The sequence below is a fragment of the Lepisma saccharinum genome, chromosome 11 (assembly GCF_977018435.1).
Source record: "Lepisma saccharinum chromosome 11, izLepSacc3.1, whole genome shotgun sequence".
In the NCBI taxonomy this organism is placed as follows: Eukaryota; Metazoa; Arthropoda; class Insecta; order Zygentoma; family Lepismatidae; genus Lepisma; species Lepisma saccharinum.
The window spans coordinates 52062131-52079385 of NC_139239.1; the positions used below are offsets into that span (position 1 = coordinate 52062131).

Genomic DNA, 17255 nt, shown 5'->3' on the forward strand with positions numbered 1-17255 from the left:
TCACTACTTGCGCAGATATTTGTTTTTGTTCGCCTGCTCCAGAGATAACTTAAACAGAGCGTAGTAACGTTTTAGATTTAAAATAAATTTTCACACATATTACAAACTAAATGTACTAATACTGGGACGAGATGAGACTGCCACCATAAGTCTCGGTCTCTTTTTATTTACAGACGAATATCTCGCTCTCGCTCTCGTCTCGTCTAATCTCGAATGAACTGGTCTCGAATCGTCTTCGTAGTATCTCAAGGGAGCTTTCAGACAGAAGAGATAAGCGACACATGTCGAACGAACGAGACTACTCCAAAGTGACACGACAAACTGCACATTTCGCTTTGGGATGGCCACGATATCCAAATAACGGATATCAGGATTTCAAATTATCCGATATCCGTTTCGGATGCAATGGATAATTCTGTAGGCAGATAATGCAGAGATCTGTTTTTGAAAGAAAAGGTAAACATTTAAATAATATGCTCAGAATTCGTAAACAAATAAACAGACAGATTGGATGACGGATTTCTTGAGAACCTGTGTGGAAGGAATACGAGCATGACGAATAAGAGAAAGTGCGGAGAGACCGTAAAACGGATCAACGATAAAACTATCCGGATAATGCGCACATTCTGATATTTCGGTTAGGTCATTATTTCTTATAAATCTGTAGAAAAATATTCACTGCGTATGCACGATCAACAGACCAAAGCGACACGATGCACGTTGTTGAGATAATGGCGCAGTCAGAAGGACACACAAGCAGCAAGCGACACGTGCAGCTTGTCGCGTCATTTTGGTGCGAAAGGTTGCATTTATTTCCGAAGGTTCGTTCGACACGTGTCGCTTATCTTATCGGTCTGAAAGCTCTCTTAGATTCTGATACTAATCTGAACAAAGACGAATGAATAAGGTGAATTGAAGTTGTAATGAGACATGAAGTGTGAAAAACGAAACGGTACAAGGTAGATGAAATGGAAAAGGCTCTGAATTGGAAAGAAACAGAAACTAGGGGAAATAGAAAATAACCAAATTAGAGAAGAAAATTAATCGAAAAGTGTGCAAAAAAAGTAAAAAAGAAAAAGGAAGGATAACAAAAGGAGAGAAAGAAGAAACCGTGGAGAATCAAGAAAGCAAAGGGAAAACAGAAACATTTTTGCAGATTCGACATCTACTATTCATTTTTTCCACTTTTATTGCGTCATATTCGGAAGGCTGGAGTCTTCTATGCTGTTAACCTTGAACGTTGTATGTGTTTAAGGTGAGTTTCCTTGTCTTTATATATGTATTTTTATTTCTACCAAGGAACAGAACCACAGCGTGACTTTAGCTCCCCACACGTCGCTCTTGTAGAGAAATTGACCTTCGTTCGTTTTTTATTTATCTCGAAAATTAATCATCAAGAATCTTCTTGCAGGAAGTTAGTCTGTGCAGATCGACGAGTTCTTTTGCAAAAAGTGAGACAGGTCCAACGCAGGAAGTGCCTCGAAATTGATCACTCGATTCGCTACCAGAAGAGATAGTCAAGATCATCAGGTAAGTTGTCGTTTCTGTCTTAATAGTGGTAACATTGAAAGGGTAACTGTCCATACAGTACACCCTGGCTCGGTGGTCGAAGGCGGCCAACTTTCGACTCAGTCACAGAAGGTTGGGCGTTTTTGGTGGGTGTTCTTTCGTCCTCATCGTCGCGATTATCCGAAAATGAAATAAATGCGATGTGAAATAAGTAGAGTTCAGAACGTCCCAGTTATGTTTCTAAAATGTTACAATGTTCCAGTTACATGACACATACCTAACTGAGTGTAGATTCTGATTATACTCTGTCAAAGGAATCTCTTGAGCGATCGAACGAAAACAACTTATCTGCGTAAGAAGTGACTCGAGATGGCTCGACCAAGGAACGCGTGAGACGGAACGGGATTGCGTGCAGGGGGAAAGCGACTGCAGCTACCAGCCAATTGCAGGAGCGTTTACAGCTTCGCTCCGCCCACTCGCGTTCTCTCCTTCTCTATCGTTATGGGCGGCCTTGCTCCAGAGATTCGCAGGACAAAGTATAGTGTGCTGGACTGTGGGTAGGAGGGATGGTCCCAGATCCAAGTGGATTCGAATAACTGGTTGATTGATTGCTTTACGTAACTTTTCTGTCAGTTTTGGCTAGTCGCGACGACGAGCATGAATGAAGATTAGATTAGATAGGTGGAATGACAAGTATTTGGATAAAGGATCCAAGATACAGTATTCGGATTTGGATAGATTGCATAATCAACAGGAGCAGCGTAATTTGGGGCCCAATTCTGGGAGGGGGTGGTGGGGAACGTGTACCTCAGGTTCCAGAAAGTTGAAAAATTATCCCAAACATTTAAAATTTGATAAATCTTACCCTCGCCATGTTGCACCCATGGTCAACAATGGCGGTCAGTCGGTGCTTTCACGACCTTAATTTCTGAATTTGATTCGGTCGCGACGACCTAATGGCTGGATCAAAGAGAAATTGAAATCCGCGGGTGTGAATACTCAGTATCCGCGCATGAGTATTTTGCGCAAAGTTGAGTTCAGTGGAGTACTCAGGAGTTTTATTTTGGTGGTGCTGGTGGGAAGGGGGTAAGAATTATTGCAGCATTAATAATTTGTGTTTTACTGGTTTTCATGCTATTGCATTCCTAGTTGTATAGTTAGGTGCATAGATATTACTAGAAAAAGTGATATTTAATTTTCTCATACATTGTACATGTTTTTAAGGTTGATTGATTGAGTTGGTCTTTTAAGTCCACTTTATGCACAGTAAGGCTAATCGGGACTGGACCTATAGTTTTAAGTGGGATGGATCTGAATCACTTTGTGCCTCCACCGGGAATCGAACCCTGGATCCCTTGATTACAAGGCTACGATGCTACCACTGCGCCATAAGGGAAGACCTACATGTTTGTAAGGAACGGCATTGTACTGACCTACAGCAGAGATAACTGTCTTGATGGCGTTTTGATTAAATTGTTTAACCTTACAATCTGTAAACAGTATAGACGTCCGCAGGATTTTTTCCAGGGAAGGGCAAGCAAGGTAATTTTTTACCGGGGGGGCAAAGGACACATATTTTCCTCCAAAATAGTGATGCCCTCTGAAAAAACACTATTTCAGTCTGAAATTATCATGTTTCTTCAACGAATTTATAATAATTAACATAAATTACCGTGATTGAAATGAAACTATGTGTGAAATGTATAATTTTAGGCACACATTCATTTTCCAGGGTGGGGCCGTGTCCCCCCCTTGCCCCCCTTCCGGACGCCCATGGTAAACAGGTGAACGAAAATGTCTGGTCCTACTCTCCTCAGGACATGCATAAAATATTCCTTACTCTGGAATATTTGCAATTAAATTCTGATAACCCTTCTTTTTCGGATGGCGGAAATTTCCGTGGGGTTAAAACACGATAATGTTTCCCTTGTATGCAACACTGATTAAATTTATTACCATTAGGTTAACCACAACAGGAGGGAAGCGCGACGGACGGATACAAACAAGAAATGGGTAGGAAAAGTTCGTTGCTTAGTTGAAGGTACCATACCAGCGAAGACAAAGGACAAAAAATACACTTGTGTTGATCCTGTGATAAGCCCAAACCAATTTAAATTTTATGTGTCATTATTCCAATCCGCTCTTCTACCTATCTAATCCATGCGAAACTCATAGTTCCACAGAATGTTTTTAGTGTGTCTCTACTACACGCCGTATAAAGGCAATTCCTCCTTGTTGTTCGCTCGAAATTGATTCCAGGAAAGCAGCTGGGGGTGTCTTCCATACTTATTTATAATCGCCGTTCCAGTCTGCGCTTTTCGTGGTAAGATACGATCGTGGGATTTTCCAAGACGGTTCCGGAAACCTTCAAGTGGCCTCTGATCAGGAACTAGGCCGCCCGTGAATGGTTAGATTAGAGTTGCTGTTCTAAGATCACTTTGTGCACAGATAGGCTAACCGGGGCCGGACCTACAGTTTACAGTGGGACCCGAATCACTTGTGCCTCCACAGGGTATCGAATCTGGGATCTCTCAAGACGACGACGTTACCACTACGCCATCGGGAAGCCCAGGTAGTGAATACTATTCACTAATATGTTAGGATGTAATTGCAGATATTTATTCCCTCTCTCCGCTGTAAGATCGAACACGAAGTCAATGGAAATAAATGCACGTGACATCTCGGAAATCCTATTGCTTTGCTCCGCCCAATCGCTTTATCTCCTTCTATCAGACCCAGTGTAGTCAGAGATAGGCTAATCGGGTCTGGGCCTACAGTTTAAAGAGCAAAGTTCCACCACCAGGGATCCTTTGACAACAAGTCGTTAGCGTTAGTACTACGTCATCTGTCGCCTAGGTGTGCGAACCGAGCACACGATATCGGCAGTGAAGGCTTCGGGTTCGAGTCCCGACCAGGGAACCAGGGTTTATTTGTGCTCGTTCCTTTAACAATTCCATCATATTTGTTGATCCTCAACGTTGCGATCAACCTAAAGAGAGACATCAATTGACCGAGAAATACTGATTCTAGATTTTTTTTGTAAAGAAAAGTTAGGAATACGCGAAGGAATATATCTTGTTGTTGCGACACTGCATCGAGGTACAATTGGCCAAAAGACTGTCAAGTTCTTCCGCATAGAACAGCAATGCTCACCAGTCGAGCGTGAAGTTTTTGCAGTGGTTGGAGAGGGGAAGGACGGCCTTGGACTTGATCATGACTGCAAACAGAAGAAAACGAACACGACGGAAGAAGGATTGCCCAAGCAGCATGCGACAACCTCCATAACGGAAGACTTTTCCTCGCGTAACACCCAGTGCAAGGATAATTCGCCGACCTCTTACGGAACAGTGCTTGGTGAGCAATTACGGTCTGTAAGAAGCCATAACACGGCGGATAAAATTATACGTGCAAATTACACTTCTATTCCGAGAAGAGGAAGAAGGTATTTCAAAATTCTGTAAGAAAGACATTCCTTACAACTTTGTCCCGGGAATCTCTGGAGCAAGCGAAAAAAAACAATTCTCTGCGCAAGTATACTCTATGCTCTATCCCCGGAATTTGTGGAGCAGGGCCGCGGATAGCGGCAGAGGAGGGGGTGAAATCGAGTTGGCAGAGCGAAGCAGTACACGCTGCTGCGAGGGCTGGTAACAGCAGTCGCTTCCCCTCCTCTATGCAATCCCGTCCCCTCTCACGTGTTCGTTGGTGGAGCCGTCTTGCGTCACTACTTGCGCAGATACATGTTTTCGTTCGCTTGCCAACTAGATACCCGGAACAGAGTATAGTGACACTGTAGAAGCAGGTAGGAATTACAGTATTTGCTTATGCAAAGGGTCATTCGGATCGCGTATTGAAACCGGATCATCTTGACCAAGGCTTTTTCTATTTCTTCTAAGGTGAATCCTTGCGTGGTATAGCCAAGGCAAAGATAAAGACAGACAAATATTCCATCGCTATTTTCGTTCCTTTTATTTTATATTTTGATTCAAGAAATAACATTGTGTTAGTAGTAGTAGATGCTATACAATTCGTATTTCAATAATAATTATAATTTTGTGGAAAATAGACTGAATTAAAATGGGAGTGGACAATTCGCCTACTACAAAAATCCCAGGAAAAGACTTTTGTAGAATACTGAGGAGGATGGATGTAAGAATCAGAGAAGAATATAGAAGAGTGTAGTATAATATTCTGAGAGGGACTAAGACACTGTAAGGACTGTAGCACGTGCCTCTCCAATGGCGTACAGGGTAGGGCATGTCCCCCCCCCCATGGAACCATGAAATATTTAAATGTGAACCTATAAGAAGTCACGAAAATAACATCTACGATTTTTCAAATTTGTAAAAAATTCAATTTTGTCCTTACGTAAATGAATGTGTTTGTTGTGTAGAGAGGCAGTCTCCTGAAGTCTGCATTCTGCATTATTGGATAGTTTTAGCTCTAAAACCATCGATGCAGGCTACCAGCAGTGGGGGCGATTAGTGGGGGCAGATGCCCCTACGCTATGGGCTCTTAATGCTAAGGCTTGTTTACCAAGACCAGGTGGAGGCACATAGTGGTTCGAATCCCACTTTAAACTGTAAGTCCGTCGCGATTAGCCTATCTGTGAATAAATGTGTACCTAAAACAAAAACTCAAACTCAAACGTTTCTGCTAAGAGAAAGTAAATTGTCCTTGCCCCAATTTTTGGCACCCAATGGCTACCATATAAAAACTTTTTTTTCTTAACTCACATTTTGCGTGGATGTTCAATAGTGCTGGTACGTACAAAAATTAAAGGAAATTTAATTTCACACACACACAGAGATATACTACATATACATATACACATTTGAGGGTCTGGCCCCTCCTTCAAAAAATTCCTGGGTACGGGCTTGGCATAGTGGTAACGTCGTCACCTTGTAATTAAGAGGTTTCGGGCTCGATACCCGATGAAGCAGGCACATAATAGTTCGGATCCCATTTCAAACTGTAGGACCAATACCAGATTACCCAATCTGTGTATGAAGTATACTTCACAAATTTGAAAGGCCTGCAGCAGCCAAGGAGTAAGTAAATGCAATTAATTACTTCCACTTTCATTGCAGGAATTGAAGGATGTTACTGCATCATCTAGCAGAGCCATTGTTACTAGTAACTGTCTGGTTAACCTGCATCAGTTCCTTCGCTCTGTCGACCTCCGGAAGGAACCAAACGCAAATAAGGAGACAGATACAAGATCTCGAGGTGAGTGAGCCTATATTATCCAATCTGGCAAGATTAACATGTACCGTATACAGTAGTATGCACTTTTGCACTAATGCAATTTGGAATGACCATGCTATAGTGACAGAATTCCAGTAAATGCTGGTTAGCTACCAACGTGTTTTTCAATCTGAAAGACGATATTTCCATTATCTCTTATTTACATGTTGTGTATTGTTACTAAGGAATGTGAATTGATGTTATTTTACTGATTGAAAGTTATTTAACTATTTATTATGTACTTGGTTCCTTGCAATAACTAATTGTTATTATGAAGGAATGTTTCAAAATAAGATTAATGTTTATAATGTGACATTTCTACACGCAAGATTCCTGCACAGGTGCCATTCGAACAACCAATAGAATTTCTCAGAATCTACATTTATTTGCTTATATTGACTTCGTTCATGCAGTGGACAGAGAATAGTGAACATAGAGTTTTATATTATTTTTAGTATTTATTCTACTGTTGTTATTGACATCGACGGCACCTGTCGATTAAAATGGAGCATTATTTTACGCGGATTTAATATCCGATAACCATTCTAAATCCCCACTGATTCGCTTTCAGATCGATCTGACCAGATACAGCGACATCCCAAATGACAGTCACGAGCAGATCAAGCTCCCGAGGTCCATCAGCTTCCCGTGCAGGGTGGAGCAGCCGGCGAGGACTGCAACAAGCGTCCACCGATTGACTCCCGGCGACATCAAGGTCATTGGAGCCTTGGGAGACAGCCTCACCGCCGCGAAGGGGTCCAGGGGAGTTCGAATTCTGGACCTACTGACTGAAAACAGAGGGGTGTCTTGGACCGCAGGTATTATATTGATAGACTTCGTATAATTTTTTGATGTTCCTTATGTTATAATGTCCGTTGGTTTACTTCATACTGATTGGTGCATACTGAGTTCCTTCACGCAGGGGCGTGCCCAAGATGGAGGACCTGGGTCCTTCAGTACTTACCATTCAATATTTTCAACGCAGCAGCTGCAACAACAACAACAAAAAAGAAAAAAAAAACATTAAGATCTAGAAACTTTAATATTTTAAGGAAACTGTAGATTCTCTGGGAAAATAAGGAAATAAAAAGTTTAGAAATACCATAAACAATTTTGACTTGATATTCTGATATAAAAATATAATAGTCTAGATGTATTAATATTTATCGCATTCAGCGCATTTTTGCACGCTGTTAAAATAAATGGAGGTATTCTAGAGTCCTCGAAGTTAACGTTTGTAGTCCACTTTATTCACAGATAGGCTAATCGGGACTTGACTTACAGTTGAAAGTTGGATCCGAAGTACTGTGTGCCTCCACATGATATCGAACCTGGGACCCCTACATTATAAGGCGACAGTGGTACCCCAACGCCACTGGGGAGGCTTTGACCCTATGGTTTGTTGCATTTTTCAGTTGCATGAATTAATTGCAATAGTTCTCTGTTTGTCATTACGTAATAAAGAAACATGAGCACCATGGAGTGAAGCTAGTTTTCACTACAATAAGAGCCGTCACTGCGTCAGAACTAGACTGCAGCCACAACAACAACCGGCCGGGGGGACCACCTTTATGGCAGTCACCTGCTGTTGCCGCCTTGACCTAAGAAGACACTTGCGGTCAAACAGCCAATCAGGCCTACCGCTGCCCTCCCTGTTTGGGCAAATGGGGCAACCTTTGAATCCCTCCTCCCCTAAGCAGCCAGCAGGAAAACTGGAATTTGTCAAAATAGCCGTTCTGCGCTGTGAATGCCGGAAGATAGCCTGGCTGAGGTGTAACATTAATTTTTCGCAGGCGTCACCTTGTAATCAAGGCACACAATGCTTTGGAGAAGAATATGAACCTGTTTCCTGTATTTTATACTATTTTTTTCCTTGACGGTGATTCTACATTGGTTATTCTGTTCGAATACAAACTAACTGAACTTTACTTGTCATTAAAAATAAAAGTAAGAAGCTTTCCGCTTTATTGTAACTTGAAATGAACGATGCAAATTTCCAATGGGGTCGACGGACCGGTTAGACTCTATCTCCCGATGCCCGTGGCCTTTAATGCTTTAGAAACTGTCATGGTCATTTTGACGATAGTAGGATGTCATCGGAACTGAAGGTCGGACCATAATTTTTCCAGTTTACTTTTTACATTGTGTGGTAATCGTAGTTGAAATGGTTTATGTTGACAAATAAAAAAGTTTGTAAAATAAGAATTTTCATCATTTATGCATATTGGCATTGAGAAGGTTTACGATAACCTACCTTGCATGAACGAAATAGTGGTTGTGGTCTAATGACTTCCACTAAACGAAAATAATAATAATAATAATAATAATAATAATCTCGACCATCGAGTTACATTTTCGAATACCTCTCTCATCAGAGATTTGCAACCTGGGTGTATTTCTCCAGGGGGCGAAGGCAGTTGGAGGACCTCTCTGACGATTCCCAACATCCTGAAGAACTTCAACCCGGACCTTGTGGGTTACGCGACAGGTGATGGCAAGCACTACGACTCGACGGCAGAGTACAATATGGCGGTCACTGCGTGTGTGGACAACGACCTCATGGCTCAAGCGAAGAAGCTGGTGGCTCGGATGAGAAGGGACAGGCGTATTGACTACAAGAAGGACTGGAAGGTAACTAATTAACTCTGTAGCATTCTTAAACCCGAAGGTTTATGGCTGTAGCAACTCAAGCCTAGCCTTCCATCTGTCCCTATCCATCTGTCAATTCCTTTTGGTTCATCTCAACGTTATCCTTCCATCTTCGTCTTGTCCTTCTTACAGGTCACTTACCATCAGGTTTCCCAACGAAGAATCCTGTAAACTCTTCTTTCCTCTCCCATTCTTACCACGTGGCCTGCCCACCTAAGACTCCTTGATTTAATTATTTCAATAATATCTGGTCATGAATACAAATTGTGCAGTTCTAAATTATGCAATCTTCTCCACTCACCGGTCTCCTCATCACTCTTAGGTCCAAATATTTTCCAAAGGCTGGTAAACCTTTTGGAAATCATATTTTGCTCAGTGGAAAACAGAAAATTTAACGTAGTGACATGATGCAAAATCCTGTGGGGACAGGAAGTATTTCCCCACCAAAAATCTTTCCTAACCCCCACCCCCCCCCCCAACAAAAGTTTCCTGGTGGTTGTGATAACAACAAATATGACGAAAACACGCACAAAGAACGAAAGATGATATATGTCTCTGTGTGTGCTTGTGAGTGTTGCATGCTCTCTTTCTCTCTCTCTCTCTCTCTCTCTCTCTCTCTCTGCTCCTCTCTTTTAAGAGACCATTAACAGATCTACACCAATAGCAGTGTGCCAATTAACGAGGGAGCTGCGGATGCCGGCGATTTACACCCCTACAAAACATTTTATCCCCAGCAAAATAAAATTAATTTGATCCCTGTCAGCGATGTTTTTATCCGGCTCAGAAAAATTGAATTGAAAGTATACAGTATACCACTCCTTAACTATGTATCAAACAAAACTGAAAAATGATTCGTGTCCATTGATGGTCCAGTCACTAAAGATTTCCATCTCTAGAAGTATGCAGCCTTGTGGATTAAATAAGAATACCATTCTCCAACTGACCAACATCAATGTAGTTTTTTTTTCTTAAATGTAAATATGCTGTTTTTAAGTTGCGGTTAAATTTTAATCGTAAGATTTAATAACCTAGATTAGAACCAACGTTCTAAGGTAACCGCAAGGTAATAGTTTACTTTACTTACTGGTAACATATATGCAAATTTGCATACAAAAAGAAACTACTTACCAAAATGAAATCACAAAAACGCCACTTTGAGGGGAACCACCCTTCCCCGAAAGAAAGAAGCTTAATTCGCACAGTGACCAATAGTGTAAGTCTGGGGTAGATGGCCATAGATTTTAAATGTCCTACCAAACGAAGAAATGTCAAGAAATAATTCATGAAAGAGGTTAAATGAGGTCGTTGAAGGTGAAACACGAATGCACGTTTTATTTTGCACAGGTAGTGAAAAAATTGATCTTACACCCGCTACTGCGATGTTCAATTAATACCCAATTCCACTGCAGATGCTGACCATCCTGATCGGCCACAACGACATCTGCTCCTACAAGTGCTTCAACGAGGAGAACCACTCAGCCCAGCGCCACACGACGAGGATCATGGAGACCTTGGATTACCTCCAAGCAAACCTCCCTAGGACGTTCGTCAACTTACTTCCTGTCATGAGTAAGTCCTTAGTCTAAAAGAACATTACTTACTAAGCCAATGGCTAGTTCTCATCTAGAAGGCTTTCTTGTATGCTCTATCCCGGTTATCTCTGGAGCAAGCGAACGAAAACAACTTTCTGCGCAAGTAATGACGAGAGACGGTTCCACCAATGATCATGTGAGAGGGAATGAAATTGCGTGGAGGGGGAAAGCGACTGCAGTTACCAGCCTTTGAGCAGCGTGTACTGCTTCGCTCTGCCCTTTCGATTTCCTCCCCCACTTCTCTTCCGCTATGCGCGGCCTTTCTCTACATATTCCGGGGATAGAGTATACAAAGTCAATGCATAGTTCTTATCTAAAATAAATATTGAGGAACACTTAATCCGCACATAAAAATAATCTCCTACTAATTTATTTTTTTCCTTAATTTCCATTTAGCAAAGTCTTTGGCCGACTTCTGTAGAGGAGTGGTTAGCACAGCGCGCTAGGATCGCTAGGTATTCAGGGTTCGAATCCCGATATGGACATGGGTGTTCCTTGTCAGTGTGTGTCTATCAATTTCATTATGTCATCACTCATCCTGCAATGGATTTAATATATACATATGTATGTACATCTCCCCCCACACACATGAGCGTGATCTAATCCATACGGCGTCTGACTGTCACGCCGAAGACACAGGTTAGATTCTCGAGGTGGGAATTTTTCTGCATTGGGTGGCTCTGGGACTCAACCAGCCTCTGAATGGGTCCCTTGGGGGTGTAAAAACATCTGGAACTTGGTGCTGATTAAATCACTTCCATGAGTGCCTGAGATTGTGAATGTGTTTGGCCTTACCTTCACATCCCCCCATATACCTTCGGGCGGCATGTTGTAAGGTGCAGGGGGTGGTAGCTTTACTTTTGTATGTATGCGTGCGTGTGTGTATATATAGCTACATATAATGATGTGCATTTGTTTCAGATCTGACAGCGCATACAGCAGCGCATACTTCACTTCACTGCATGCTGTTCCAACGAATTTTCTGCGCTTGCTCGTTCATGGATCCTGTAGGAATGGCCTCAGCTATGGAGGAATACAACAAAGCAGAAATAGAACTGGTAAGTTCTATTTCAATATGTGTTAGTGGCACTGCCAGCCATTAGTGCTTCATTTATGTGAGTGGGTCCGAGTACTTGTCCTCTTTCAGGTTTGAACTACCAATGAAACAGACTGTTTTTACAACTACATTTAAATTTGTCTTAGTTTTTATTTCTGTATGGAATTAATTGCATAGCTACTAAAAACATTTCTCTAGATAGTTGTAAAAGAAGTAAGTACCTTCAATTGAATTTCATTTGAATTTTGATTGGCCGACCTCCGTAGCCTATACCCAGCTAACTATGGAGCAGGCAAACTCAAACAAGTCTTTGCGCAAGTAGTGACGCGAGACGGCTCCACCAATGAACACGTAAGAGGAACAGAATTGCGTGGAGTGCGGGAAAGCGACTGCAGTTACCAGCCTTCCCAGCAGCGTGTACTGCTTCGCTCTGGCCACTCGATATCCTTCCTTTCTACGGCGCTATGCGCGGCCTTGCTGCACAGTTAGCTTGGACGGGGTATAGACATGAGCGTTCCTTATGCCCCTTCATCAATTTCATCGTATCATCAGTCATTATCATCTTCACGATTAGCCAAAATCTTTTCACCATCTCATTAATGTACGCATATCTATATACTGGATATATCTTGTTCGATAATAATTCTTACAATTAAAAAATATAGAAGTTCATGAAATACGTATTGATTGTAGTAAGAAAAATGTCAGGGACATTAGAATTAATATACACCAAAATTCAATATTTAGATTCACAGTGCTTAAAAATATGTTATTATTTATCTGAAACTTCGATAATACTAATAACAACAACACAAAACAGCCATTGCCGACCTCCGTGGCAGAGCGGTTAGCACAGCGCACTACGACGCCAGGGCATGAGTGTTCTTTGTGAGTGTCCCTTTATTAATTTCATCATATGATCACTCATCCTTATCATCGCCATTAGTCAAAAGTCGACGTAAAATAACCTAATTCAATTACTCAGTTAACAAAACTGCTTATTAAAATATTAGCATGGATAACTAAAAACTGAAACCATCCCATTCTTTATGTATCTATGTGACCATGGCAAGATACAATCACCGACTTCTATTTTTAGGTGAACAGCGGTCGGTATGACAAGAAGGAGGACTTCACCGTGGTGTTCCAGCCCTTCGCTGCCTTCGACAGCCTCAGGATGAAGATCGACGTGTCTGGAAGGGAGATGCCCGACACCACCTTCTTGGCTCCCGACTGCTTCCACATCAGCCAGAAGACGCTGGCTGAAGGTAACCGTTCTTGTTGCATTCAATGTCCCATTGGCTGAAGGTAACCTTTCTTGTTGCATTCGATGTCTCATAGATAACGTTACTAAGGCACGGATTTCTAATACGCATAAACTTTACAAATATTCATATATTTATGCCCTAAGAATTATCAGAATTTAAACAAAAGAAATTAAAATTTTAACCCAAAAGTGTTACAAAAATTACAAATTAAACATTCTATTAAACATATTAGGAAATTACTAAAATTCCCTTTGCATCAGATTTCTAAAATTTTAGAAATATGCATGCATTTATGTCCTAAATATTACCAAAATATGATTATTGGAAGCAACCTTTTCGCTTTGCACTCAAACCTATTTGCCAGTAAGCTTCTTGTAAATCCAGACTAACAAACACGGCATTTCCTCTAACTTTCTGGAAAATATCATATACATTATACCAATTCATAGCTCTCGTTCTGCTGTAGAAAATGAGGCTATAGAATTTTATATAGCTGCTCAAGAAGAGAGAAAATCATTTATTTTTCTGTCAATTTTTTTAACAAAACATGGAAGAAAAGAAAGGGAAATGGTGCTGAAGCATCAAAGAGGGGGTAAAAAGGTGATAAATGTGCTAATCTCACGAAGAGGTGCAACAAAGTGTGTTCATTTTCCTTGATTTCATGTCCTAAAATACATCTCAAACGATCGGTATGAAAACAGCTATATTTTTGGGAAGGTGCTGATCCTTAAAATCCATTCCCTAGTTATTATAGCTCTTGTCCAGTCTTGGCGCTCTACATGCTGGCAAGGAAAATAGGGACCGGGGAAGCTACCAATCCAGCGCGATAAGAAACGCAGCAGCCTTTAGAACGAGGTGCGCGTAGTACTTCATCCCGCCACATCGTATCTCTCGGCGCCACCGCTGCTGTCTGGTTGGTCTGCGGCGTATTCCACGCACCCTACTTCCCTTGTCCGCATGTAGAGCGTCCGGCGTAAGAGTAGACAAGAGCTAGAGTTGAGAATGAGCAACGCTCGTTACCAATGACATATTGTATTTTGATTTTTATTTTTGAACCTGTCTCCAATTGTAATTCGAGATTGAGGTCAGGATTTCTGTGTTTTACAGAATGATGTACAGTAAAGAACAATAACTAATCTATATTTGGTTGACATTGAGTTTCTTTAAGGCTTATATCTCTTTTCTTAATTCCACCATAACTCCTCAATAGTGTGCTTCATATTTAAGATTTCTAAAATAAACTAAACCTTTGTCTGTTTGTAACGAGAATTTATTTATTTATTTATTTACTTTCTATCTACAGAGACATTCATAGTGGCAATATAATGTAAATGGAAAGTTAAATACATTGTGAAAACACACACGTGCATACACTAGTTAGATTATAATTACAAATATATACTATGTACACACAATTATTATGATTTGATAACAAAACACATGTAGTTAGGTTATACACAAGAAAAATCATAATTCACTTCTATAAAATACTATTAAATATTAACATAACATAAGCAGAAGAACAAAATTTGTGAAATGTATATACCAATGTATTCATGTCTGTTATTATTAAGAGACTATGGTACAGAAAGACATAAAATTTAGCATAAATTCAGAATGTGCATAATTGTGAAGATGGTGATTTATTAACAGGTATTGATATTATTACTTTTTTATATTCTGCAATATTAATGTTGAAATCAAGTTCATGATTTTTTTTCCATTCCAATTGTACATGCTGGTCATCTTGAATAGTGGTGACTGTTTATACTTCAGTTTTTGGCATGGTTTACAGTACAGTACTTCTTAAATTGCATATTCTAGCATTGAAACATATGTGATGGAGAAACTCCTTAGTTTCTAACACGCGAGTTACAGCTATACACATGAATATGTGGTGTGCCAATTCACTTCTGCCACTAAGAGTAGTAAATACAAACTCTTGTAATAAGGCAGCACAAGATATTACGTTCAATTGCAATGGATTAGCTTTAAAGGTTCTTCAATTCCTCAATATTTATGGCAACATATACATCATAAGAGATAAGACTACGTCTTAGATTATACGAGTGCAGAACTGATGAAAACTTTGAATTGTATACCTTCAGATCGATTTATCTTGTATAGGAAAATATGATTGGCAGAAAAATATATTTATTGCATTTTCTTCCTTTCAGCTGCCAATCTTCAGTGGAACAACATGCTCGAACCGGAAGGGAATAAAAGCATAGGTTGGAAACCCTTGTTCGAGAGATTTCTTTGCCCTTTGGATAATGCTCCTTACTTTTTCACCAGAAAGAACTCAGCCAGTTACTTTGAACTGGGACATCAGTGAGTGATTCCTAATGCATTTTACAAAAAAATAAAATCTTATGAGAATGCGATGCCTTACTCGTCATCGGATTTCTGCTAAACTATGACCCGTGTTCAAGTCACGGAAGAGCGCACATCTTCCCTAGGTTTATTGGATATTACATCTAATTATGTCAATGTTGTCACATGAAGGTAAAGTTTCGTCGGCACATGAAAAGTCAGGCAGAATTTTAGGTGATAAAGAGAAACGAGAAATGTTTTTGGTGAAAAAGAGAAAAGAGAAATTTCATGAAAAATATCAAAATTGGAGGGAAACTTAAGGATATCCTGCTGACATGTGAAATTTACGCTCAATAGAGTGTGAATTACATTTTTCTTTCTTTTGTTGCATAATTTATTCCCTCCAAAAGGACCATAATTAATGTTTTTTTGTTTTTCAAGAGAACAATCTTCCCATTTCCATCTACATGAATGAAACTTGTTATGTTTTGTATATTTTTTCACCAGGATTACAATTTTCTGTGAATAAAAATTTTCATCCATCAAAGTTAATATTTTTATGAATTAAGAATTTCTTCAACAGAAGTAGAAATTCTACTACTTCTTAATCTACTGCTACTAATAATAATTGATAACGTTTCATGATCGTGATTTCAAATTGACTAAGTTGAAGTGAAAATTTGGATAATGGAGAAAAAGTTTGCACTCCTAAAAGGGGAAATTGTGCTTTCTGAATATAGCAATACTGATTTGTATGCTTCAAAATATGGTGGAACAGATTCTGTTCATGTTTGTTGTTATAGGATGGCGATGTTGCCACAATATTTAATTGTCAGTGACGGAAGTACGTATATTACTTGACTGCTACAAACTTGTACAAACTTATTTGTTGCATTAAATGAAAACACAAATATGTAAAAGAAACATACATGCATTTACTATCATTTTAAAATTAATAACACCTAGGTACATACTTCGAAAGTAGGCTATGCCTGTAGACTATACAGATTTAAGTTTGATATGAAACAATAATTTAATACATTTAGTACAAAAATAAAATACTTCTGTTTAAATTAAGGTGAGAAGTATGAATTTTGTCTAGTCAATGACTAGTGGGCAATCCTCCATTCTGTTGCAGTTCTAACAAATAATATCTTTAATTATTTCAAAGACCACTTCAATTATTTAAGTACAACCCTCATTTTATCATTTCTATTAGAGCGCAACTGATTTTCTATGTTAGCAATGTTATCGTTTATATTCGGATAAGAGGTGAAAATTTTGGAGCAATAATGAACGAAGCTATGGATTTTGCCATATTTAAAACTGTATTTCTTTACGTCGTTTTGTTTGTAAGCGGAAAACTTGGACGTACAAATCTTCTTCATGTTTCAGCAGGTAAAGGAGTCTTTGTTTGATATTTTCCTTGCATGAACAAAAAAGAATATCGACGAAATGAACCAAATCAGTAGACGGCGTAGGCACAATGTGGTTCGGATCACACTTTAAACTGTAGGTCCAGTTACGATTAGCCATTTTGCTAATAAAGTGGATTTAAAACATAAACTAAAAAAACAACAAAAAACTAGAATTCAATCCCTTTGAATCATTCTTAAGCAGTTA

The 17255-nt window shown here is 39.8% G+C and overlaps 1 protein-coding gene across 1 annotated transcript; it reads left to right on the forward strand.

The window, feature by feature from the left end:
* Positions 1–1304: 1304 nt before the first annotated feature.
* Positions 1305–16497, forward strand: LOC145994800 (phospholipase B1, membrane-associated-like). Its single transcript, XM_083131098.1, has 8 exons — positions 1305–1530; positions 6597–6735; positions 7325–7571; positions 9158–9384; positions 10812–10971; positions 11916–12052; positions 13151–13319; positions 15497–16497. The coding sequence occupies exons 2-8, from the start codon at positions 6607–6609 to the stop codon at positions 15652–15654; spliced, it is 1227 nt and encodes a 408-aa protein (XP_082987224.1). The 5' UTR covers positions 1305–1530; positions 6597–6606; the 3' UTR covers positions 15655–16497.
* The last annotated feature ends 758 nt before the right edge of the window (positions 16498–17255 follow it).

What these genes read in the sequence shown, in the direction of transcription:
- LOC145994800 (XM_083131098.1), top strand. Translation starts at nt 6,607, where the DNA reads ATGTTACTGCATCATCTAGCAGAGCCATTGTTACTAGTAACTGTCTGG. An exon ending in ACAAAGCAGAAATAGAACTG is followed by an intron (nt 12,053 to 13,150) that starts GTAAGTTCTATT and finishes TTCTATTTTTAG; the next exon opens with GTGAACAGCGGTCGGTATGA. An exon ending in CCAGAAGACGCTGGCTGAAG is followed by an intron (nt 13,320 to 15,496) that starts GTAACCGTTCTT and finishes TCTTCCTTTCAG; the next exon opens with CTGCCAATCTTCAGTGGAAC.